Genomic DNA, 25,873 nt, shown 5'->3' on the forward strand with positions numbered 1-25,873 from the left:
CACGGGGGAAAAAAACTACCAAAATTTTTACTTATTACATTCATTTATAAATATTATTTAGTTCTTCATCATTTTTTGCTAAAGTTATTAAAGAGCCATTGTGAAAAGTCCAAAGAGACACTTGAGGCTCCAGAGCCACATTTTGTAAACCCTTTTACTTCTTATTTTTGACATATAGCAAACCGTTGTTTACAATAATGTAGCTGTTGTTTGTAATAAAAACTACCAGTTTCGTAGCACTGAAGAAAATATTACTGAAAGTGTTGAACGGAAACAGAAATACCACGACGCATGTTGATTGGCTTATGAATATCAAAGAGGCGGGTTAATTTTACTTTTTCTGCCAACTATTGGTTGGCGTTTGGTTTGTGTCCCTCATTGGAGGAAAAAAGTCTGGGTCGTCGCAATGTTCTCTCGTCTAATTGGTCAAAGTAGCGAGCGGGAGCTGTTTGCTCAAAATTCGAATTTTTAGTCAGGGTTTAGTTCGGAGTTTCTGTAGTTTAAAAGTTACTTCTCCAGGTTTAGCCGTATTTTATTTACATTGTTGCAAGCACAAGGCACCAGAAGAATGGCTCAACCACTCAAGGTAACGTTAATGTCACATGTTCTACTTGTGACTTTTACTTGTGTAACTGCTTTTGAGTGGTTACAGTTAGCGACCTAGCAACGTGTGCAATTGTTAACGACCTTAGCAAGACTTTAGCTCGCAAACTAAAAAGCTACAAATACAAAGCATGGAGGGTAGTGGCAAAAAACAGGTAATTTTATTGTTCCTATAGCTTGTGTCCAAGCATATAACATGCACAAAATTACAAGACATCATTTCGTTCCTATTGAAAATTATGCAAACAAGTATTTATTTATTTAGCTAACCGTGCTAATTTTATACCGATTGGATAAAATTAGCTACGCATACATTTCTGTTAGTGGCATTAACATATTAATTTACTGTTATGAAAGTTGTTAGACTTAGAAATGTAAAGAGCAGACAAATATATTGCGTTAGGGTTAGCAAGATAAATGTCCTTGACTCGTTTTTATGAAATTAATAATTCTACCATTTTGCAACTTTTCGATGCATCACAGCTTTTGAAAGAAATGCACAACACAGAACAGGACAACAAAAGGGATACGACAGTTTAACAAAAACGAGTAAACCTGCATTTTTCAGCACAAAACATTAAATGACGCAAGTAATCCACAATAAGCGCTGTTAAATTGCACTTTGCAAGACAGATTCCGGGTACAAACACATGTAAACAGTCCAGTCACATTATATTGCATTCTAGTTCATTTCTACTTATGATCTACGGTAATTCAGTTTAATAAGATAAATTGATAAGTAAATATTTTCTTTTATTTATATATACAGTGCAGACCAAAAGTTTAGACACACCTTTTAATTCAATGAGTTTCCTTTATTTTCATGACTATTGACATTGTAGATTCACACTGAAGGCATCAAAACTATGAATAACACATGTGGAAATACGCACTAAACAAAAAAGTGTAAAACAACTGAAAATACCCCTTATATTCTAGTTTCTTCAAAGTAGCAACCTTTTGCTGTGATTACTGCTTTGCACACACTCTGCATTTTCTTGATGAGCTTCAAGAGGTAGTCACCTGAAATGGTTTTCACTTCATAGGTGTGCCCTGTCAGGTTAATAAGTGGGATTTCTTGCCTTATAAATAGTCATGAAAATAAAGAAAACCCATTGAATTAGAAGGTGTGTCCAAACTTTTGGTCTGTACTGTATATATTAGCTATTCATTTTAAAGTTACAAAACACATAGGGTTGAAGCAAAATATCAGTTCTGCCAGACAGAGAAAAGAAAAAAAATTGTCTAAGGAAGCCAATCAGATTGAATCAAGTATGATTTGGAGTTGATTGCATAGAGCTATTAATCGTGGGGATATAATCAACTTAGACAAACTTTATGGTGTGTCCTGCAGGCCTTTTTGGAAAATAACCCGATGGAAAAGACAAAGAAGGATCCGAAGCGACTGTCGGTGGAGAGGATCTACCAGAAGAAGACGCAGCTGGAGCACATTCTGCTCAGGCCAGACACCTACATAGGCTCTGTAGAGCCTGTCAGCCAAGTAAGAAATCACTTCACTGTTTTCCAAGATTTTGTGTGTTGTCACTTTTGCCGCTGCAGGAGGTTGATTGGGAGCGCCCAATGGAGTGTGTGCGTGCGCATTGCTGTAATCGCTAATTGGCATCTTTCCCCAGCAAATGTGGGTGTATGACGAGGGCGTAGGACTGAACTGCCGCGACGTGACGTTTGTTCCCGGGCTCTACAAGATTTTTGATGAGATACTCGGTGAGTGATTAGCATGTACGATTTTAAAAAGAAGAGCAACGTCAATCATCCCGTGTTTTGTTCCCTTTTCTTTTATTAAAAGTTGTATTTTTCTTTTTAGTAAATGCAGCCGACAATAAGCAAAGGGATAAGAGCATGTCCTGCATCCGAGTCAACATCGACGTGTGAGTCATCTCTGCTCGTCAGTTCACACTGCAGCTCATAGTTCGTCACAGAGAAGTTGGACGGTAACATGTGCATTTGTTTGAAGGGAGAACAACACCATCAGCGTGTGGAATAACGGGAAGGGGATCCCTGTGGTGGAGCACAAGGTGGAGAAGGTCTACGTGCCTGCGCTCATCTTCGGGCAGCTCCTCACGTCCAGTAATTATGACGACGACGAGAAGAAGGTCACCGGTGAGGCTGATTGTGTTGCGTTTATTGTTTTTTTTATTAGGCCAGCAAATTTTGCTGGTTGATGAGTTGTCCCAGAAGGTATCGCGTTAAATAATATTATTGTTTTGAGACCATTTTCAAATGATATGATGGCATAATGATGCAGGTACGCAACTTTAATTTGTAATGCACATGTAACACTGGAACTGTAAGATGTTTTAAATTTCCAAAATGAATAAACGAAACACCTAAAATGACACATCAAAGAAATACTCAAATCTGTACATAAAATTTTCCTTAAAAAAACTGAACTAGTTGAGACCAAATCACCAAACTGAAGACTTGTGTCATCCATGATTTGGTAGAAAGAGAGAGAAACACACATGGAAATTATCTGACTCGTTTTAATTTATTATGCAATTCATTGATTTATTTCCAACATAAAGGCTTTGGAAAAACAGGAATGCTGGAAAATAATTTCCTCCTTGTTTTCATGTAGGTGGCCGCAACGGATACGGTGCCAAACTTTGCAATATCTTCAGTACAAAGTTCACCGTGGAGACTGCTTGTAAGGAGTCCAAGAAGGTGTTCAAGCAGGTGGGAGGAGCTACGAGTTATATTTATCTGTTTTATTGTTTTCTAAAAGGAGAAAATTCAGTTTAACATCAGTACTCTGTTAACACAGACCTGGTACGACAACATGGGCAGAGCGGGAGACACCAGCATCAAACCTTTTGAAGGAGAGGAGTACACTTGCATCACCTTCAGGCCGGACCTGGCCAAGTTTAAGATGAGCATCCTGGACAAAGACACGGTGGCTCTGATGACCAGGAGAGCGTACGACATCGCTGGCTCCTCCAAGGGAGTCAAAGTGTTCCTCAACAGCAAGAGGCTGCCTGTAAGTCCCTTCAGGTTCCCCCCTGCAGGGTGTTTTTATTTGACTAGTTTCAGGTCATAATTTAGGATGATTTTGACTTGAATTTAAAAACATGTAGCTTTTGTGCATCTTCCTGTGGACTGTCTCCTCAAAAGCCAACTTTAACTTAGGCTAACTGACGTAAAAACACTGTAGTATCATGAGGTTAAAACGAAATCAACATTTCTTCTTGTTTTGTAGATTTCCTGGTATATGGCTAATCTTTAATACTGTATGTAGCTGCAGGCTTCCTACAGAGTCTTAACTCTAGAATTACTTTGTTCCTCTTAATAACTTTGACCAAAACTACTAAAGAATTAAACAATATTTTAAAGTGTACAGGTAATCATGCTATGAATGCTAGCTTCAGCAGTTTTTCTGGTGTGTTTTTGTGCAACATATTCATAAGATTTTCCCAAAGAATAATCTTAATAGTGTAAGAAATATTTATTTTATGACAAACTTTTCTTTCTTTTTTTTTTGTCAATAGGTTGTTTGTTTTTTGGGTTTTTTTGCACTGAGGTTCAAAAGTTTACAAAAATTGAACACCTCATAGACAAAACTGTTTGTTAAATTCCAAAACAAAATGTAATATACCACTTACTATTAGGACCACGCTAATAAAATAAAATAACAAAAATACAGTCACAATATCAAGAGAATAAAGTTATGTGAGAATAAAGTCAAAATCCTGCAAAGTCTTGTTTTGACTTTTTCTTCTAGAATTTCGACTTTATTCTCGTACGACGTCGTGTGATTTGATGTCCTTATTCTTGTAATTTACATTTTTCTTAGTATGGTCCTAATATTCCATCACAGTAATAAACCCCAAAAATAAATTGTTTAAAAATCTGAACAAATTTCCTGGGTCTTATAGAAAAGAGCTTTTTCTCATCGATGAGTCATGTTGCTTTTGTGTCTCTAAACAAATTCTGTTGAGCTGGAAAGAAGGCAAACATGGCTCTGAGTTATTGAGGTTTCTGACCCGTGTTCTAGAATATTGGATTTGATTAGATCGTTTTTAAAGTCTGAACAGGGAGGAAAAAAGAAAACCTTGAGTTATAGTTAGAGTTGAATTTCTTCTAAACACATTCCTTTGTATATTCCTTTAATATCAGATAGTGCCCATTATCTTTGATACGAGGCAATGTATCTCGAATCTTTGCCAGTAGCTGAAGGATAAATACAAAATCATTTTAAAAAATAAATCTGTCTCACCACCATCTTTGGCCTCTAGATGCCCTTAGATCAAAGCTTTTAAACTAGACAAGTATGTCGTATTTGTGCTACAAGCTGAATCCTGCTGTTCCACTCCAGGTGTCAGGTTTTCGAAGCTATGTGGACATGTATGTGAAGGACAAGGTGGACGAGCTGGGCAGTCCCCTCTCTGTGGTCCATGAGGTGGTCAATGAGCGCTGGGAGGTCTGCCTCACCATGAGCGAGAAAGGCTTCCAGCAAGTCAGCTTCGTCAACAGCATTGCTACCACAAAGGTATTCCCTCATATTCATAACTTCATCGTCAAGATTCTTGAGATTCGTTGTTTTATTCGTAAGAATGTATAGCTGAACTGACTGGCTGTATTTTGGTAACTAAGTTCAGAATTGGCTGCTCTCCAGAACTCTGTCATTTCTGACCGAAAACGTTTCTTGTGTTGATAAGATGTGCTGAATGTTTCCTTTGGCTCTCAGGGAGGCAGACATGTAGACTATGTGGGTGACCAGGTGGTTGGAAAGCTCATTGAAGTGGTGAAGAAGAAGAACAAAGCCGGCGTGACTGTCAAGCCTTTCCAGGTATTTCAGTTTACATTTTCTGTTCTAATATTTTTCTTGTAAAAATGTTTTCCGTGGGCTCACATTGTTTCAAAGTTTACCTAGTACTTTAAATCCAGTCCTTCCTGTTTCTCCTCCTCCTTTTCTATGTATAAAATTATACATGTTGATGAAGGGCTGGACAATAAATCAGTAGCAATTAGGGCTGTTGTAAACAAATATTTTAGTAATCGAGTATCGATTATTCTTACGATTAATCGAGTAATTGTGGGTTCGACTCCCGGTCCCGACAACCTTTGCCGCATGTCTTCCCCCCCTCTCCTCACCCTCCTTCCTGTCTGCCTACTGTCACAAAAATACGAGCCACTAGCGCCACAAAAACTCTTCGGAGAAAAAAAAGAAGAAAAAAAAAGAATCTGGAGTTATATTCAATTTAATAATAAAAAGGCAGGCTCACAAATATACTAATGAAGAAATGCTAATTTATAGTTTTTGTGTTCATGTTGGCGACGGGATTGAACACCTTCGTTCGTCACACACAGAAACATCTACCAGCTATGTTGAGACTGGGATGATATGAAAAAAATTTTCCGGTTCATCCGTAAAGCTACACTTGCGTTAATCATCTAATGCGCAGCCGCCCGCAGTGTTCAGTCTATCGGCTCACCTGTATAAATACACCTGCAGCGCTGCACCCCGCTGTTTGCTCTGAACCAGCAGCTCCAGGAGGAGAAAAGCTGCCGTACTCCAGGCATCGCTCCCGTCATTTTAAAGATGCTTATTGGTCCCCCGAAAAATGACAAAAACCCGGACATTATCATCAATCAATAAAATCTTTCCAGGCCGAATGTGAAAACTGGACGTTATGCTCTAACACTTAGCTTCGTCAACAACTCAGGCGGAAGTGAGAATTCTGCACAGCGCTAATAATAACCCAGCCGGAACACGGTGCATTAAATAATAAAACATAACTTAACGAAGCTTCAAGGTAGATAATTGTTCCTCGAGGAATTTTAATAATTGAGGTACTCGAATCGCTCGAGGAATCGTTTCAGCCCTACTAACAATATACATCGCTATAGACACATGATCAATATCAATAGATGATACATCTGATAAAATTTCCAATATTGTTGCTAAACTCCAATCAAGACCCACACAGCATTCTGGGGGATGTAGGCAGAGGAAAGGCTTTAGCAGCTCAACCTCTCTCGGCCTGCTATGCAAGGCTGGTGGCATCAACTGACTCACACTTTGGTTACCTAGCAACAACCTGTTGAGTGACTTTCTGCAGCAGCAATTTAAGGTTTTGCCATCCTGCCTCACAACTGCTTAAAAATAATTTTTAAAGAATGGATAAACCAGGAAGAGGCATGTCATCAGTTTGGCAGTATTCCAGATATTTAAAATAAAAAACTAATCAATAATTATAAATATAAACTGAAGTGAAATGCTTGTATATGGATCTATTTTTTAGCCATGTATTCCAACCCTGTGTTGTTAGAAATATATATATTTTTTAGTTGCAAATGCACAATAAACAAATGCTGTTTTATTTTAGGCAATAAAATGTTTATTTAAAAAAAGAGGAATTGAATTATTATTTTTTTCTGTATTTCTAACTTTGTATATCATAAGCTCATGTAGTTGATCGCGAATTTGATTGTGCCAATTTTATCTGCTTAATTATCAGAATAATTTATGGCTATCAGTTGCTAAAATTATCATAAGCTGCAGCCTCATTTCCTACATATCTTTGACTTTCCAGGTGAAAAACCACATGTGGCTGTTTGTCAACTGCCTGATCGAAAACCCCACCTTTGACTCTCAGACGAAAGAGAATATGACTCTACAGCAGAAGAAGTTTGGCTCCACTTGTCCACTGGGTGACAAGTTCATAAAACAGGTGCTGGGTTAACAAAGCGGTTTGTGTAGAACTCGGATATCCGTCTGTCTCTAAACGCTCCTTGTCCGCTCATTCTCTTAGGCCACAGGATGTGGGATCGTGGAAAGCATCATGAACTGGGTGAAGTTCAAAGCTCAGTCTCAGCTCAACAAGAAATGCTCAGCGGTGAAGCACACCAAGATCAAAGGAGTCCCAAAACTGGACGACGCCAACGATGCAGGTAATGTCTCTCACCTCTGTTATCTTAAAAAAAACCAAAAAAACAGAGACTGCAGCCATTCGGTGTTAACTGTGTTCTGACAGGTGGGAAAAACTCCATCGGCTGCACGCTGATCCTTACTGAGGGAGACTCAGCCAAGACGCTGGCTGTGTCTGGGCTGGGAGTGGTGGGACGGGACCGCTACGGTGTGTTCCCCCTCCGGGGAAAGATGCTCAACGTCCGGGAGGCTTCTCACAAACAGGTGGCGCTCCACAGCAGGAAGTTCAGACCAGAGGTGGTAGAGAGTCAAAGGGGCAGTGTTATGTAAAGTCCACTTTTCTTTTCAGCTTTGCATCCCCCATCAAAAACATACCTTTAATCTCCCATGGCAACCACTCGGCTGTGAAAAACGGCTGGGTGGACCTAGCGCCTCCTTCAAGGCAGAGCTGCAGTTTCCATGTTTTTGAGCTTCTCTCTCCTTCAACTCCCCCACTCAGCTCCTTCAGACTAGCCAGCAGCAATTAGCAAACACCTGGTGGAACTGAGCATCTGCTGAGCTCATTATAGGAGCTGCTTCTCAGTGCAACGCTGGTTAAAGACTTTAAGGGGTTGATAGAGGAGTGCTGCTGTGATGACTTCCTGTAGGTGGAACGCGGGAGTTTTTAAAGAGACAGACGTCCAATTTCAAGGCGTTTAAATTACAAAGTTGTTTTTGATGTATAGCATTTTTATAACAACTGAAGGTAACCTAGTGCCATTTTATAGCATAATCAATTAACTATGTGCCTGGAAAGCGCATAACGCTGCCCCTTTAAAGGTTTTTGGTGAATTACGTTTGTGGCATTCAAAGCTTGAACACATTGACTGGTCTCATCAGAAAAACCAAGTCTAGCATGGAGAACTGAGGATGACTTTTTTGTCGTCTTCATCCTCAGATTATGGAAAATGCTGAAATCAACAATGTCATCAAGATCCTCGGTCTTCAGTACAAGAAAAACTACAGTGACCCAGAATCCCTGAAGACGCTGCGTTACGGGAAGATCATGATCATGACAGATCAGGTGACCTAGCTTCTTATTCTTTTTCTTTTTTTATGTCCAGACTTTATTCCCTGGCCCTTGTCAGCATAATAAATATCTGAAGTAAAAAAATCTTTTCATTCATTTACCTTTGTATTTGTCCATCTATTCTTTAATGCATCTGTCCGTCATTCCCTTTGTCCGTCCTGTATTTACTGTGGTGTCTGTCTGGTGTAAGCTATGAACTGCCAACTGATACCCAATAGAAACAGCAACACACGTGTAGACGCATTATAATCACAGAGAGCTTTGGTCAGATTACCCATAATGCATGTTTACACCAACATTAAGAGGACTCTGTAGAATTTAAGAGCTGTGAAAAGTTATGCAGAACCTTTGACATCAGTTTCCACATATCTTTACAATGTGACTGAATTGCATTTGTTGTTTGGACAGGATCAAGATGGATCCCACATTAAGGGCTTGTTGATCAACTTCATCCATCACAACTGGCCGTCGCTGCTTCGCCATAACTTTCTGGAAGAGTTCATCACACCCATCATCAAGGTAAATGGACTCAAGATTTTGGTTTAAAGCGATTAATCGTGATGCATCAATTATCAAAAATAATTCTCAACGTATTTAGCAATTGATTAATTGTTAGTTGGAGTACACAGACTACAAAAATGGCTGAAAATATGACATATTCAGAGTAGTAATTAAGCAAAAACTGTACAAAAACATGTAAATATGTTTTGCATTTAACAGAAAAAACTGTCTGTAAATGCCTTTTACCCAGAACTCATCAAATGACAGTTTTAGCTTCACCTGGTTCAAATTCTGTAAAAATAAATAAATAAATAAAAATCTCCTATTAACCACTTTTGCTGTTCAGTTATTAATCTGTCAACAGATAAGCCCTATGCTATATTGATGTCAAGTCCAACAGAAGGCTGAGCTTTTCACATGTTGTAAGAAATATTTTTTTAGCTGTACAAATGATCTAGCACTCACTAAGGAATGCTCTTGTTGAATTTTAGGCAATAAAAAGATTTTCTTGTTTTTTTTAAATAAGGTGCCTAAATGAAATATCTGACTAATGTTCCCATTTTTGTATCCAATTAGTTGTCAAAATAATAAATGACTAAATTGATCACTAGTTACAGACCCACACGCAATGTAATTTTTCCAGTTTTAGTTGTTTTAAGTTGAATAACTTACAGCTGAAGTTCACAATTTTGAGTTTCAGTGGAGTTTATCAAACCACATGGAACAATGATTTCATAAGGCCCACCATATTTATAGCAGCACTGCCCCCTAGTGTCAAAAACGGTATAGGATGCAATTTTTTAGTAAAAAAAAATTTTTAGTCCATTTTCTGCTTTTGTCCAGTTTCCCTGAACAAAATCATTTTTCCATTCCTTTAGGTGTCTCTCAAGAAAAGCCAGCTGTCCTTCTACAGCATCCCTGAATTCAACGCATGGAAGGAGAACCAACCTAACCACAGATCCTGGAAAGTCAAATACTACAAAGGTTTGTTCCAAACCCCTGTGTGGTAGTAGAACACAGACAAGTAAGCAGTGCAGTTATTGTCAAGAATACAGCTTCTGGCTGTTGACTCTGTGTTATTTCTATAACTTCTGTTGTGCTGCACAATCCCTCCAGGTTTGGGAACTAGCACATCACAGGAAGCCAAGGAGTACTTCTTGGATATGCAGAGACATCGTATCCCTTTTAAGTACTCTGGCCCTGCTGATGACGACGCTATCACCCTTGTAAGAGCTTCCTAATCTGTCTTTGACATGCTGACAGACATAACTAATAGTTTGTCTCATATTTGATGGTCTGGCATTGTTTAATAGGCCTTTAGCAAGAAGAAGGTGGATGAGAGGAAAGAATGGCTCACCAACTTCATGAATGACAGGCGCCAGCGCAAGGAGCACAACCTTCCAGAGGTAAAGGCCCAATGGTTTAATAAACTTACTGCTTTATAGACATTTAAAATGAAACATCACACCTCTACCTGGTTTCCAGGACTACCTGTACGGCCAGTCAACAAAGTCCTTGTCCTACAATGACTTTGTCAACAAGGAGCTCGTTCTTTTCTCCAACTCTGACAATGAGAGGTCCATTCCTTGCTTGGTGGATGGTAAATGGAATTATTTCTGTGCTTTAAAAACAAACCTGACTTCAGTCCAGTAGGTTGATGTAACATGCTTGGTGTTTTGCATGTTAAAGGGTTGAAACCAGGACAGAGGAAGGTGTTGTACTGCTGCTTTAAGAGGAATGATAAGCGGGAGGTGAAGGTCGCCCAGCTGGCCGGCTCAGTGGCTGAGATGTCAGCGTACCATCATGGGGAGGTGAGAGACTCTAAATCAGATTACAATAAATCCATTTTACCAATTAATCACATTTTAGGTTTATTATTTCATTTTTGGAAAATATGGAATGTTGGGTTTCCATAGTTCAGAGTGACGGTCGACATCTTGTTTAACAAAAGTTTGAACATTTATTTGAAGTTTGAATATTAGGGCCAAGCTAATTTTTTTTCAGTTATTTTGTCGTTTGTAATTTTGATTTTCATAAAAGAAAGTGAGGAGAAGAAAATAGATTAAAATGGGATCTAGTATGTAAATAAATCTGCAATTTTTATTTTTAAGCCATATCGCCCTGACGTCCATTATCAAATGTTATTTGGGTTAAAGAATAAGGCTTTAAAAAAGGTCATTGGTCGTAGTTATTAACTCGTAATTTTCAGCTTGAAATAGATTTTTATTTGACCTGCTTTACATCGCGATCAGTTCTGATTTTCATTAAAAGTTCATTCTTAATTTCCAGGTATCTCTGATGATGACGATCGTCGGTTTAGCCCAGAACTTTGTGGGAAGCAACAACATGAACCTGCTGCAGCCTCTGGGACAGTTTGGAACCAGGCTGCACGGCGGCAAGGACTCAGCCAGCCCTCGATACATCTTCACCATGCTCAGGTCCCAACACGCTTTCATCGGCTCCAAGTCGAAGACGCTGCTGGTTATTTACAACGTGACGCTAACTTCTGGCCTTTTTTCTGCTTTTAGCCCCTTGGCTCGCCTCGTTTTCCCAGCAGTGGACGACAACCTGCTCAAGTACAACTACGACGATAATCAGCGCGTTGAGCCCGAGTGGTACATTCCCATCATCCCCACCGTGCTGATTAATGGTTCTGAAGGTATCGGGACCGGCTGGGCCAGCAAGATCCCCAACTACGACATCCGCGAGATCATCAGCAACATCCACCGGATGCTCAACGGCCAGGAACCATTGCCCATGGTGAGAAGAGGGAGTGGGGGTCTGCAATGTCACCAGAGATGCAGAAAAAAAATCTATTCTGTAGAAAATCGCAACTCCTAGTCCTGGAATTTCGAATTTTGAATAATTCTTTAATGCTTTTTATTCAAGAAAAAGTTAAGCTAACCTAACACCGGTAATTTAAGTTACAGAATTTTATACAAAATCCCTTTTTATATATATAAATTGATGGAATTTGTTACCATATGGAAACTTATAGAATTGTTTTAAATAAATGTTTTGTGTTTAAATTGTCTTTTCCTTGTCAGTAACGTAATTTAAGCAAAATCTCTAGACCGTTTTTGAATAGAAAAATTGGTTTCTGAATTGAAAATCATTTCAGAATCAAATGGAATTGCTGGACACTGAAGGACTCGCATCTTTAAATGTCACATCTAGAGTTCAAAACCGATGGATTAATTGTCTTTTCTCTCCCCTAGCTTCCAAACTACAAGAACTTCAGAGGCACGATTGAGCAGGTGATGGATAACCAGTACATGAACAGCGGAGAGGTGGCCATCATTGATTCCACCACCATTGAGATCTCTGAGTTGCCCGTCAAAACCTGGACCCAGGTCAGTCGTTTTAAGCCCGGACGCGTTAAAGACCCGCTTAGTGGAAGCGTTCTTTCCTCGGAACGGCGAGTTTGTTTTACTGAACTTTGTGCGTCATGTGTTAGGCCTTCAAAGAGAATGTTCTGGAGCCGATGTTGAACGGAACAGAGAAGGTTCCTCCTCTGATCACCGACTACAAGGACTATCACACCGACACCACGGTCCGCTTCGTCATCAAGATGTCTGAGGAGAAGCTGAGGGAGGCGGAGGCTGCCGGCCTCCACAAAGTCTTCAAGCTGCAGAGCCCGCTCACCTGCAACTCCATGGTAACGGCTGCAGCTTAGGGTCACGCACCCACAACACATGACTACAAATACAAATATTTAACAAAATTTTGCGTATATCACGCATTTTAGGTTCTGTTTGACCATGTGGGCAGCTTGAAGAAGTACGAGTCTGTTCAGGATATCCTCAAAGACTTTTTTGAATTGAGGATGAAGTACTATGTCCTGAGGAAGGACTGGTTGGTCGGGATGCTCGGCGCAGAAAGCGCCAAACTGTCAAACCAAGCCCGTTTCATCCTGGAGAAAATTCAGGGCACCTTGGTCATTGGTAAGTTGCAAGTTTGATATTTAAAGGGGCAGCATTATGTAAAAATTTACTTTTGAGCTTTACACAGTGGCATAATGTTATTCTCTCATCAAAAACATCTGGCTTTTAAATATGAATTCTTACTTTGTAGCAGTGGAAGTTCAAACAGATGTGAAGGATGATCAATGCAATTTATTTTTACAAGAAAACAAATGACTAAAAACAGAGATGCAAGGTTTTAATTGTTTTGTATTTCAGTTAACAGTAAATCAAAAGTTTTAGCAGGTTATTAGTAAATCTTATAACTTCAGGGTGACATTCTTAAAATGTCTTGAATTCATGTACCTAATATTAAGGGCCTTAAAATGTCTTAAATTCAGTGAACAACCTGACCTTCAATTAATAAATCACAGGTCTTAAATTGTGTTGTGGCAGAACTATGTAGTCTCATTCTAATGTAGTTTTCTTTCTTGTGGAACTTTAACGTTACGCAAAACTTTGAATAGCGCGCAGACATCATTGCCTTCTGTGACTCAAGGCAGTTTCAGCTAACAGTAACTAGCTGCTAATATACCCCTGATTGATAGCTACCTAGCTTTTTTTCATTCATTATGGGGAAAGTGCAAATTTATTGTCAGTTGCCTGGACGATGTTCGTTTTCCCATTGGTTCACTTCTGTTGCCAACCCATGCTATTTATTTATTTGTGATTTTCTTTTGTACATTTCTGTCGTGGCACAGGTATTAAATTCCATTCATAATGGTCTCAAAACATTTTACATTTCAGCTGGTGAACCCTAAACTCATTCTGATTCCCTCTCATCTTGTAGAAAACAAGCCTAAAAAGGAACTGATTCGCATGCTTCAGAAAATGGGCTACGACTCGGACCCAGTTAAAGCTTGGAAACAGGCTCAGGAAAAGGTAGGACTCTTTCTAAAGAAATATTTAGCTGAAGCAACAGGACCGACAAACCTGTACTTTTATTCCATTTGGGTTCTTTTTTTTTTAGAATGAGGAGGAGTTAGAGGATGAAGAGGAGGAAGGAGCAGAAAAAGAGGATGACAGCGGACCCGACTACAACTACCTGCTGGGCATGCCCATGTGGTTCCTCACCAAGGAGAAGAAGGAGGAGCTGTGCCGGCAGAGGGATGCTAAGGTGACTATATTACTAAGCTGATTAACATGGGTGTCCCACACGGCTGGGTTCTTGGACCATTTGCTGTTTGCACTTTACAGGCAGTCAGTGTGCAGTGTATCATGGTAAACATATTTGGACTCAATAGCCGTTTTTTGAAGGACAGTTTTGTTTACAGAGATCTCATTCATTTTATTTATTTCTGTTGTCTTTGTTTAATTATTTTGGATATTTAAAATGCCTTCCAGTTCCAGTGTTAAATGTTTCTTAGAGTTTAAAGTTTACTGATCTTTGAGAATGAATTCTTCCATTACCATTAAATTACTTGAAAATGCTCTCGAAACAACAATGTTATAGTTTATTGCAGTAACCGCTGGGACAATTTATCATCCAACAAAATTTATAGTGACAAACCTATTTATATTGTTATAATCTTATGACATTGTAAAGTGATTGTACATCGGTTTCAATATATGCTTTATGATATTCAGCTGTTTTATTACTCACCTGCTAAGGGACTGCAAATGGAATCTAGCTTCAGCTAAATCTGGCGCAAAACAAAGTGTTTTCAGCACATTGTCCCTGTTTTAAATGAATTTTTAAAAAAAGGTAAAACTCTGATCTTCATGATGGAATCCTGTAAAAACTGACTGAAACTGTATTGGTTGGTTTAGTTAAGTTTAGATTGTGTCTCACACAGATGACTGAGCTGAACACCCTGAAGAAAAAGAGTCCAGAAGACCTGTGGAGGGAGGACCTGGCTGCGTTCTCAGAGGAGCTGGAGGTATTTCTGCCTGCTCCTTCACATGAATAGTTTTCAGTTTGCTTTAGTAACTCTGGTTTTACTCGTTGTTTAGCGCATTGAGGCCAAAGAAAAGGAGAGCGACGGCATCCCAGTGAAGGGGGCCGGCAAAGGCAAAGCTGTGAAGGTGAAGAAGGAGACGCTGCCCACGCCGCAGGGCCGGCGGGTCATTCCTCGCGTCACCAGCACCATGAAGGCCGAAGCCAACAGGAAGGCCGACCTGAAGAAAGGAGAGGGCAGGAGAGGCAGGAAAGTCAAGGTTAGCCACTGCTGGACTGCTGCTACATGGTCTGGTGGTTATTACAGCTGTTGGAGTCCAACTCATTTCGTTCTTCCTTCGTCTTGGCGATAGACTGAAGACGTGGTGATGCAGATGGAATTTGATGAGGAGGGTGAGAACGTGGAGCCAGAGGAAATGGGCTTGGCTTCACGGCTGGCCAAGAAAGCCAAACCAGAGCCCAAACAGAAAGGTGAGTGTCAGGTTTACAACCTTAAAATAGACAAAAGAAGAAAGACAAATGAATTGGATTTTACTCGCGAGGAGAGCAGAGAGGAGGGTCTGAGTTTCACAGTCTCCAAACTCTCTCTGAGAATCCTCTCTTGCTTCTCCTCCTTCATTTGCATCATGATGCCCTAATTTCCTTTGGCCAGCAGCTGATAAAAGAGGTGAAAAAACAAAACCCAGCTGCTAACACACAGTCATAAATCTTTCTATACAATGAAACCTCCTGTCTTAGCACATGTGAGGACTTCAAAGCAGTCCCTGTGTCTCTGGGTCACAACCTTTGATCCTTTAGTGTTTGGGTGTTTTACTAAGAGCAGTTCTTAGTTTTGTCTCCAGAGTGGCTGGTATCTGCTTACAATTAGGCACGCTTATCAGTTTCCTGCAGACAGCTCTCAGAATAATACAAAGAATCTCACAGTCCTTAAAGTACATTTTGAGTATCTATGGGATAAAAGATATTTACAGTTCTAACAGTGAGGAGAACTCTGTTCACTTTACTAGCAGGGATGCACTGAACCAGCTTTCTTTGAGGTCCCACGTGTTGCTTCCAATTTTGACCATGTACTTAAACATATATTAGTTTACTTTATCAAAGAAGTATGTTTAATTTCAACTTAAAGAAAAATCTTTATTGATATTTGCGCGCATATTGAATTCATCAAAACTGTAGCTGGACAATAGATCAACAGTATATGTTGTGATATGGGTCACGATATATATTATCGTGAAATGGAAAAGATTTCTTGAATTCATAAAAGGCTGAACATGATGCAAAGTCTTAGTTTTGACTCCTTTAATTGACAGGAAATTTGACATTTTGACCCGATTGAACATATGGAGCCGATCAACCCTGATGATCTATGGTTCATCTATTTTCGCATCCTGTTTATCAATATATATGCAACACATACATGCAATTTAACGCTGTGCAATAAAACATCGAAACAGATTTGATATATATCACAAGTCGATTTCAACCCAATGCGTGCTAGTTCTCATTTTAACCGTATTCAGTGTTTTCTAAATGGTGAAACCAGAGAGAAAAAAAATACCAGGATCATCTGTAAAGTTCCCAAACATTTGGTGTTGAGAGCAAACAAATGATTTTGTTGATTTTTCTTTTTTATACTGTAACCATAGATACACACGTCTCTGAGAACTCCAACCTTCTGTTTATAAGTTAATCAGACATGTTTAGAAATAACAACTTCCATGGTAATTGTGGCTGCATTGTCCTTTATGACAGTTTCATGCTTCAACAAAGTTCCCAAAGCATTTAGGAGAAAAAAAACAGCATCCATCATGATGGGGAGTGGGGTTTTTGTATTTAAAGGAATAAATGAGTTGAAGTCGACCCACAAATGTTACTCCTCTCTTTCATCTTGTGATATAACAACAAACCCGTAAGTGTTGTGGAACTGGTGAAATATGATCCTTCAGTGTCTGACCTGAGAAACACTCTGCTCAGTAGAATCAGGTGCTGATGAAACCCGTCAGCCCCATTCAGACCTGCCACTAACGGGTCTGAATGTTGGAGGCATCCTGAGTGACCCGATTGTCTCCAAGCAACATGAACACACTCACGATGCACTGAAAACTGTTCTCTTCATGTATGAAGTTAGAAAATAAAGCTTCTAAAGAAAATGAACTCGACAAGCTACTCTGATGAATCTCAGCTATGTTGATCTGTAGAATAATAACAAAGCTCAGATGATTTAAAGTGTCTGCAGTGCTCCAGGAACTTTTGTTTATGTCGTGTCGATTGTCTCTCTGTGAAGTGGGTGTGTGTGTGTGTGTGTGTTTGCGTGTTGATCAGACAGCTGAAATCTGGTTGCCCTGGATGGATTCTGGGTGCCAAGTTTGAATTGCAGCTGAACTTCCAATGAAATCAGCAACATGCACACGTTTATATTAATTGGATCAAAGCTCACGGTTCCAGTAAGGTTTATCAGCAACCAGTTGGAAATACGATGTCATCTGTTTACGGTGAAGAGAAATTGGTCAGTATTATGTAAAATCGACTTATCTTTGCTTACAATGTCATTCCCTCGTCCAAAACTCATACCTAGAGAGGTGCCTTGATTCTGTCATGCATGTTTGAGAAATCTTTTCATCTCCATGGCAACTACTTAACTGTTCAAACCCCTGAGTGGACCTAGTTCTGCCTTCGAGGTGAACTTCCTCCTCAGAGCTGCAGTTTTCAAGCTTCTGCCTCACATAGCAACCCTTCTCTGTGACTCCCCCACTCAGCTCCTTCAGACTAGCCAGCAGCAATTAGCAAACATCTGGTGGAACTGCACATCTGCTGAGCTCATTATAGGAGCTGCTTCTCAGAGCAATGCTGGTAAAAACATTACAGGGTTGATGGAGGAGCCATGTTGTGATGATTTCCTGAAGGCAGAGTCTTAAAGAGACAGAGGCCCAATTTCGACGTGTTAAGTTACGAACGCAAATTTCTTTTGTCATATTTGACTTATGCAGCATTTGTTTTATGACACCTGAGGTTATAACACAGCTACTTAATTCTGCTGTAAAATGGTACCTGGAAAACACAACAATAATAATAAACTTTATTGTCATAGAAACCATGCAATAAAATTACATGGATTATAACAAAGTACTGCCCTTTAAAGGATTTATTTGGGGTGTTTTTATTTGTTTGTTTTCACCCCACTTCCTACTGAAGAAATTCAAAGCTCGATTTTCTCTTTTTTTTCCAGGTTTTAGGTTTATTTTAAGGCTTCTTGCACATCTAGACCAGGAACACTAACAGATGTCTGTTTCTTGAGGAAACGCGTCATCAGACCTGTTCTGTCGATCACTTTGTCTTGAGCCCTTTGTGTTTATTTGCAGGTAAAGCCGGTAGCTGTGACATGTTGTCATCCAATTATAATGCCTGGTTTGATCCTTTTTATTGAGGCATACTTTAAATAGACTTGCACAACAGGCCTCATTAAAGCTGGTTCCTATCAGCTCCTTACTGTGATGAGAACTTTTACTCTTCGCTGTTACAGAACAGGACGGTTACGCAAAAACCATTCAAAGCTACAGTTGTGCTTGAAGGGTCATTCTGAGCCAACAGAACTAGTTAGCTTAAGGAACCATCGTTTAGTCGGTTCTTATGTCGTTACATCACAACAACTTGCTCAACTTGAACCAAAAACTGAACCTACATATTACCTGTGTGGACCACAGTTCAACATCAGAAATATTCTGTAAATGTTTCCTGACCAAAATCTAACAGCAAACATTTCCAAAGGTAAAAAGTAACAAGACTTTAAATGGCTCACTATGAATACGCTTTCATACGCAAACAAAAACTGAGAACACCAGAAAATGATTGATCACATTACTTCTGGCGTAGGGATATGTGATGCAACACTTGCCTGTTTGGTCCCAAGAGGCATCTAAGAACTAAAACGGTTTTCTTTTAACTACATCTATATCTAAATACTGTCATGCGTTTATTAAAATGTAAAACAAATCTTCTTCCAGCCACATCAAAGGTTGGTAAGCAGACCACTCTCCAGTTCAAGCCCGTTGCCAAGAAGCCGAAGAAGAATTCGCGGTCGGATGATGAGCCTGAAGACATGTCAGGAAGTGACATGGAGGCAGAGGAAGCTGCGGCCCCCAGGGAGCGCATAGAACGCAGAACTAAAGGTGAATCTGCTTCATTATGTTTCCCAGCATCCCTCACTGAGAGCTTAGCTTATCTAGATCCCAATCGCCCCAAGAATGTGGTCAGTGTTCACTCTTATCTCCAGCTGCCTGCAGCAGAGACTGTTCCTTTCCTCAACGGTCATTTCTAAATCTTGTTTATTTAGAATATTCCTGTAAATGAGTGTGTTTCTAAACTCTCCCCCTCCTCTGTTACGTAACGCTCCAGCCTCGGTGAAGTACAGCCTGTCGGACAGCGAAGATGAATTTGATGACTGGGGAAAGAAGAGTTCCCCAAAGAGGAAAGCTGTTATCAGTGACGAGGATTCAAGCTTCGCCCTGGCGCCCAGCACTATGTCGGACAGCGACGTCGACTCCCCTCCGCCCCCTCCCAAAGCTCCAGAGCCAGCGTAAGAACCGGCTAAAACTGTGCGTGAAAGTTTTAGCCAATAACTGCCCGTTATCTCACCTGCAGTCCTGTCTTTTTTTCTTTTTTTTTTATGTTTAGGAAAAAGACAATAAAGAGCAAAATGACGGTTAAAAAGACAGAAACCAAGACACCTGGTAAGAACTTGTCAGCTACTTTTGGCTGGTGTTGAGCTAAAGATGTGAAGGTGAATCGTTTCATCCTGGTTGGGTTTCAGTTTCCTCTGATGATGCGGCGCCAACATCCAAACCTCCAGCTCAACGGAAACCCAAAGAGACGGCAGCCAAAAAAGCTCCAGCCAAGAAACCCACTGCCACCAAGAAGAAGGCATCAGGTACAGCAGAGAACGCAGTTTATACATCCCACTATTATGTCACTGCAGATACATGTTATTGATTAATGAGTATTGTTTGCATTCCTTATTGCCACCTACTTAACTTGTTTACATTTTGTCACATTACAACCACCAAATTTTTTTTTTCTTTTTTTTTTTTTTAACTGGGATTTTATGCAGTAAACTGTTGGTTTAAATTCGGAAATTGAATCCTCATCCGTTGATCAGTTTAAACGTCACGATTCCTTTTTCCCTTCCTCCCCCAGATGAAAAGCAGCCTTCTATTCTAGATGCTCTCTCCAAACCCAAAGCTTCCTCCAAGACCGCTCCCAAAAAAATCCCCACGTTTGGCTCCAGCGACTCGGAGGACGAAGGGACCGTTCCAGCAAAAAAGCAAAGCAAAGCCGCCGTGAAGAGGAAGCAGATGATCAGCGACGAGTCGGACAGCAGCTCAGACGACCTCATGTCGCGTCTCAAGGCTAAATCGCAGGCCGGCGTAAAGGTTGGTCTCTTACCCAAAAGCGCTTGATTTCTACGTCAATTCATTATTGCAAAAAAAAAAAAAATACTACTAAAAATAAATACTTTTAAATAAAACTGTAATAATACTTTTTGTAGAAATCGAAGAAGTGGATGGAAGATGACATCTTCCAGATTTCAGACCAAGAGGAAGAGGCTCTCGTTGCCATGGCACCTCGGGATAAACCCTCACGTGCTCGGAAACCCGTCACCTACAACATGGACTCAGACTCTGATGAAGACTTTTAAACATCTTTTAGACTTATTTTGATAAAACACACGGCTTAGGTAAACATTTCATGCTTTTGCTCACTGCTTGAGAAACTCTCAGAACTCATCGCTGAGTGTAGTTTATAAAGAGTTAAAGTTTTTATAGATCTGTTTTCAGCAAAACTTCTAGTTTTGAAGTTACGAAAATTGTTTTTTGACTGTTTTCCGATGTATGCTGTTGTGTCTTGTAAATATTTTAGTGGTTACTCATAATTGTTCTAAAATAAAGTTTGTTCTGAGTTTTGAAATTATGTGTGAGGACTTTCTGTTTGAGCTGCAAATCTGGTTCCCAGCAGTGAGAGGGGGCGGGGCTTAAGTCACAAACAGTTAGAAACCAATTACAGGAAAATGAAACCTTTGATGAGAGCGAGGCTTTGGTATTGTGAGATTCTGACGGGATGAAACCCTTCAGGGGAAAATATGTTGATATTTCCAAACTGAAAAATGTCAAACATGTATAACATGATCTAATTCCCAGGGCTTTTATGCACTCTGGGGAAGAGTGAAAATTGTACATTTTCATGTATGGAAAAATTAAATCTGGATGTGGGAATACACTTCAATTTGAATATAAAATAATTCAATATTTTCTGCCAATTATTTCAGAAAGAGAAGCTTCTATATATGTTCCTTACACAAAATAATTCAAGCTTTCTTGTAGTTTTGTTGACTGACTGACAGATTATGAAAACCCAAATTAAAATATTGAGAAGAGGTTCAATAATGACAATTACCGTAATTGTATCTCTCCCTAATCAGCTAGTTGGCTCAAAACAACTGCAGAGGTTTCCTGAGTGCCTGATTAAATAATAAATAAAAACACGGTAAATCAGACCAACCTTCTCTTGTTTTAGGACCATTAGAATGACCACAGTTGGGTCTATTTGATACGTCAGAAAAAGTTTTTCAGAGATTTTTTTTTTTTTTAACCAAAATCTTAACAGTTTTCAGGTAATATATGCAAACTTCTGAATTTAAAGAAAAACATACAAAACAAAAAATCAAAAATGTTCTCTCTAAGTTTTCTGACATTTAGCAAACAGATAATTTTTGCAATTCTAACTGACCCAAAACAAGAATTTTGGTCTTCTTTAGTTTCAGTAAGAAAAAACATCTTTATTCGGTGTATGTCATTCCTATTATTACAGCATTATGTAGATTTTTTTTTTTCCCAGTTAACTTCCGATGTAAATTCACAACAAATATCAAAAGTAATCCATCAAATTTATGTGCAGATATAAAAATTCAGATCAATAAGAATCCGATTACATATAAAGATTTACATGTATGAAATTAATAGATTTCCCAGCTATAACACAATACAGGTAATTTCAGTTTATTGGGACAGTTGGTAATAAATTGTCATCTCATTGTATCATGTAATTGATTTTGATTTTAATACCTCTTAAGCTACAGTCATCTCTTTGCACCAGTTGCTGCGTTTCCATTACAAATGTGAGCAAAACTTTGTTGACATTCTGCTAGTGTCAAAAAAAAAACAAAAAACAATTTTGCAATTGCGATGTTTCCATTAAATAACAAATGAAGTTAAAATGTCACGTGAGTAAGTTTGTGCGATAATTCATTAAAAAATGCGGCGCCAAGATCTTCCTCCGACTTCCTGTCGTTGTCTTCGTCTTTTCCACCGGTAGTAATACTTGGCTGTCCATCACGTGGCTTTTGATGCAATAAATGTTTCCGTTGAAGTTGTGTAAAGAAAGACCTTCAGCCTAACACAAAGTACTTATCAAAAAACCTTTTTTTTTTATTGGCAAATTTTAAGGTCAAGAGAAACGCAGCGAGTGTAGGCATATGTTTGTGACGTGACCTGCTTGTGACTGACAAGAGGACTGAGAGAGCAAAGCTATGATATTTACACCAAACATTTTCATATAGACTTAAATGACTTTAAAACTTTCACATACATTGGTTCTGGTAACTGTTGAACACAGCCATCGCTGAAATCAAAGTGTTCTGTATTCACTAGGTGATTTCTGGTTCTGAAGCCTTTATCACTGAGCACAACAAACTTTTAACCACCAGCTGTAAATATTTTGTGATTCATTATTGTGCTTGTGATTTCCAGCTGTTTCTATAATTAATTTTATTTATGATTCTCCCACTGTACGTCATGTGTTCTCATGCTAGCCCCTTGTGATCAGGGAAACTGGTGGTACAACATGAAACAAATCCTTCCTGCCATTTAGGAAGCACTTTGAAATGTTCATTAAGAGTTGCCTTTCTTGGGTAAACATCGTCTCTTGCCTGGGACTCTGGATGCAGATTAGGGCGTAGAAGGAATTTCCTTAAAACTGCTGCCGCCCGCCCAGTTAAAAGTCATGGCAAACCTCATACTCGAGCCATTTGGAGAGACCGGCCGAGGCCTGGGCTGTGTGGCGTTAGCGACCGACGGGCTTTTATAATGCCTTCGGGTTTATCCCGCGATCTTTAAGCCCTTGAGGCTTGAGGAAATCATTCGTGTCGAAACAAGTATGCGGACAGATCAGACCGGACCTGTTTTGTCGTCTTGTAGCTTGTAGGAGGTACTGTAAATGACATGGCATTTTATCTCTACTGGCAGTCGGTGTGTTTTAAAGGCAGCAGGTGGTTGAGGACTACATCATTTTTAAAAGAAGATTCAGATTTGAAGAGGAAATACAGATTTTTTTTTTTGTTTCTTGGCAGAAAAGAACTGGACACAAGGAAACTGTAAGTAATGTCATAATGGGTTCTACTTTAATTTGAGATTAAATTTGAGCAAACTTAATATTGGATTTTGAGTCTGTAACAATCTCAGGATATTTCCTTTTTTGGTAAATCACTGTAATCAACAGGAAGTTGAATGAAAGCCAGTCTTTACTATCTTACATGTGTCAATTGGACATTTTCTAATTTTTGGTTTTGTTTTTGGTTTCAGGTCAATTAACAACAACACAATGAAGTAACCTTTGAACCACACTTTCAGTCCTGAGCAGGATATATTAGTGTCCCGTTCAGTTTCTTTTTAAGCCAGAGACACTTTTCATTGTGTGAGGCACAGGTGAAGACATCTCCAGCCTCCCTCCGACAGATCCCTGACCTCTGCAGCCATGGGTGAATGGGGGTTCCTCGGGAGCGTCTTCGACAACCTCCAGGCTCACTCTCCGATGCTCGGACGCTTTTGGCTCTTCCTCATGCTCATGTTTCGGATCCTAATCCTGGGGACTGTGGCCAGCGACCTGTTTGAGGACGAACAATTGGAGTTTACCTGCAACACCCTCCAGCCGGGCTGCAAGCAGGTGTGCTACGACAAGGCGTTCCCCATCTCCCAGTACAGGTTTTGGGTGTTTCACATAGTTCTGATTGCTACGCCGTCCATAGTCTTCCTCTTGTACGCCACACATCAAAATAACAAAAAAGTCTTGCGGCCCAAGTCAAGGCGCAGCAGCATTCAGAACTACAAAGACGACCGCCGTTTGAGGAGGCTGTACATCATCAACGTCATCTTTCGAATCATAGCGGAGGTGGCCTTCTTGGTGGGCCAGTGCAAGCTGTACAGCTTCAAGGTGCCAGCCCAGTACCCCTGTGATCGCTTTCCCTGCCCCTACACCGTGGACTGCTTCACCTCCCGCCCTATGGAGAAAACGATCTTCCTCTACTTCTACTTTGGCGTGGGGGTCCTATCTGCCTTTTCTAGCATTGTGGAGCTGTTCTACAGCTCCATAAAGTGGTTCTGCTGCAACCAGGAAGACTTTGATCTGGAAGACAGAGCCTGCAAGAATCTCCAGAACTTCAGGCAAGATGAGTCGGGCAAGAAGACGATGTCAGACAGTGCATCCGGCAGCGTGCAGCTAAAGAAAGGATCAGTGAGGAGCAGCAAGACGATCTCCGCTAAAGGCAAGAGAGGCAAATATGTGAGCACCAGGACGTGCACGGTTTGACACGCCAACATTTCCTGCTCAAAAAATTTTGTTTTTTTTTCTCTAACTGTGTACGTCATTTCATCTTAAAATGCCATGTATGTATGTGTGACAGAGTTTCCCTGATTGGAGACATAATAAGGAAGCCCTAGGAACGAGGTCAGGAAATGAGTGTAAAGACGAGGCCTGGTTGACCTGCAGGGATCGTGAATCACGCCCAACTCTAAACACTTGAGAGAGAAAAATCTGACAGCAAGGCCCTTGTTAGACCTGTTTAACGCTTCCTTGGTTGCTGCAGAGCTCACTCTGACACTCCCATTGTAGTGAAAAAAATCCACCCTCAAGTGTGCTTTTGTGAAGTGTTTCTCTCCATCACTGAAAGTGTCTGAAATGAAACGTTTTCCAAGCCAAAATAGAAAGAAAAATTTGACATCAGAAAAAATACACTTCTGTTGTTTTGTTGTTGAATGAGTTAGCTGCTTAGCTTAGGCTTTGCTAAATTTGAGCCAACTCAAAAGCAATGCTACATTTGAATTTTTGTGAAAGTATTCTACCTGCTGACAAGTTAGGTTTTAATTTACATTTGTAAGCGTATTGGTCGTAGGTCAGGCAGAATTTTTCAGTTTGCTACTTAGAAATAAAAGTTTAAAATGTAGTTTACGTCTCCTACTAGCATAAATTTGTTTATTGTGGATGGAATTTGAAAAAAGGGCCATTTTGTTTCTTTTGAATTTTATAAAACAGTATTATTGTCTACATTGTACTTTAAATCGTATAGTAAACATAAATGTGACTTGTTTTGGAAATAAGGCACCGATTTTAGACTGAAGTAAATACCATATGTGAGCAATACATATTACCCAATACTTTAGCTGATTTCTTTTTCCAACTGGTTCAAACACATTTTTATATCAGTGGAGGGTCATCAGGGCCTGCATGCAGTATCAAAATGCCTACCATTCACAACCTAACTTATTTTTTGTTCAATTAAATTGTATTAATTTACTTCCACGAGTCTATTCTCTTTTTTTCTATATTGTCTCTCTTGGCTGCGCTGCTTCCTGTATGTCTGTGTGGATCGTCGGTATTCCGTCCAATCAGATTTCAGTGTTTTTGTGTTGCCGATTTAACCCAGGGTGGTAAGTAGAAAAGTTGTGTGATATCGCTAATTTGCACGTCAGCTTCCGTGTTCGGGGAAAAGCGACTCGGTCGCTTCCGGTCTATTGAAAATGGCATTTTAAACTGGGTACTTGCAGGGCTTGGCCTAGGTAACAGTTAATGGAGAAAGGTTTTAAGATGTACGCCTCCTTATACATTCACAGATACGAAGGTGAGTTTTA

General features: G+C 39.8%; 2 protein-coding genes across 2 annotated transcripts; both read left to right on the forward strand.

Moving 5' to 3' along the window:
* Positions 1-448: 448 nt before the first annotated feature.
* top2a (DNA topoisomerase II alpha) lies at positions 449-20,882 on the forward strand. Its single transcript, XM_032574933.1, has 35 exons — positions 449-586; positions 1,958-2,104; positions 2,238-2,328; positions 2,429-2,492; positions 2,579-2,724; positions 3,203-3,300; positions 3,389-3,601; positions 4,937-5,110; positions 5,309-5,410; positions 7,158-7,295; positions 7,377-7,515; positions 7,599-7,756; positions 8,430-8,555; positions 8,970-9,080; positions 9,941-10,046; positions 10,179-10,288; positions 10,376-10,468; positions 10,548-10,662; positions 10,752-10,873; positions 11,352-11,500; positions 11,591-11,822; positions 12,281-12,415; positions 12,520-12,720; positions 12,811-13,006; positions 13,815-13,906; positions 13,995-14,141; positions 14,821-14,904; positions 14,978-15,181; positions 15,275-15,392; positions 18,923-19,087; positions 19,314-19,494; positions 19,593-19,648; positions 19,729-19,845; positions 20,112-20,347; positions 20,464-20,882. The coding sequence occupies exons 1-35, from the start codon at positions 569-571 to the stop codon at positions 20,611-20,613; spliced, it is 4,734 nt and encodes a 1,577-aa protein (XP_032430824.1). The 5' UTR covers positions 449-568; the 3' UTR covers positions 20,614-20,882.
* A 2,109-nt stretch (positions 20,883-22,991) lies between these two features.
* On the forward strand, positions 22,992-25,538 carry LOC116726595 (gap junction delta-3 protein). The gene is made up of 2 exons (XM_032573370.1): positions 22,992-23,343; positions 23,552-25,538. Exon 2 carries the CDS (start codon positions 23,724-23,726, stop codon positions 24,552-24,554), a length of 831 nt encoding a protein of 276 aa, XP_032429261.1. The 5' UTR covers positions 22,992-23,343; positions 23,552-23,723; the 3' UTR covers positions 24,555-25,538.
* The last annotated feature ends 335 nt before the right edge of the window (positions 25,539-25,873 follow it).

This window comes from Xiphophorus hellerii, chromosome 10, assembly GCF_003331165.1.
Source record: "Xiphophorus hellerii strain 12219 chromosome 10, Xiphophorus_hellerii-4.1, whole genome shotgun sequence".
Lineage (NCBI taxonomy): Eukaryota > Metazoa > Chordata > Actinopteri > Cyprinodontiformes > Poeciliidae > Xiphophorus > Xiphophorus hellerii.